Raw genomic sequence first — 255 nt, 5'->3', positions numbered from 1 at the left:
CAGGCCGCCCCTCCGCCGGCGGCGGAGCCCCCCCCCCCGTACCTTTGTGCATGCCGGTGAAGCGATCCTTGAGGACGGTGAGCTCGTAGATGCGGCCGAACTCCTCGAAGAGCGGCTTGAGGTCGCTCTCCTCCAGGTTGCGCGGGATCTGCCCCACGAAGAGCTTGATGGCGTCGTGATCCTTCATGGCGATGGCGCCGGGCGGGCGGCTCAGCCCGTTCACCCGGCCGCTGTTCGCGGTGCTGAACGCCGCCC

The 255-nt window shown here is 69.8% G+C and overlaps 1 protein-coding gene across 4 annotated transcripts in view; it reads right to left on the bottom strand.

Annotated features, from left to right (window-relative positions):
• CELF6 (CUGBP, Elav-like family member 6) overlaps window positions 1-247 on the bottom strand; it is a 26,524-nt gene extending 26,277 nt beyond the window's left edge. For all 4 annotated transcript variants that reach the window (XM_014953852.1, XM_014953854.1, XM_014953855.1 and 1 more), the window contains exon 1: window positions 43-247. In XM_014953852.1, the coding sequence (XP_014809338.1) occupies window positions 43-187 (145 nt within the window). In that variant the 5' untranslated portion in view covers window positions 188-247. The remainder of the gene's footprint in view (window positions 1-42) is intronic.
• Between the last annotated feature and the right edge of the window lie 8 nt (window positions 248-255).

This window comes from Calidris pugnax, unplaced genomic scaffold (assembly GCF_001431845.1).
Source record: "Calidris pugnax isolate Ruff unplaced genomic scaffold, ASM143184v1 scaffold237, whole genome shotgun sequence".
Lineage (NCBI taxonomy): Eukaryota > Metazoa > Chordata > Aves > Charadriiformes > Scolopacidae > Calidris > Calidris pugnax.
Note: the sequence above shows the minus strand (reverse complement) of the source record. Positions and strands in the feature narration are given on the sequence as shown.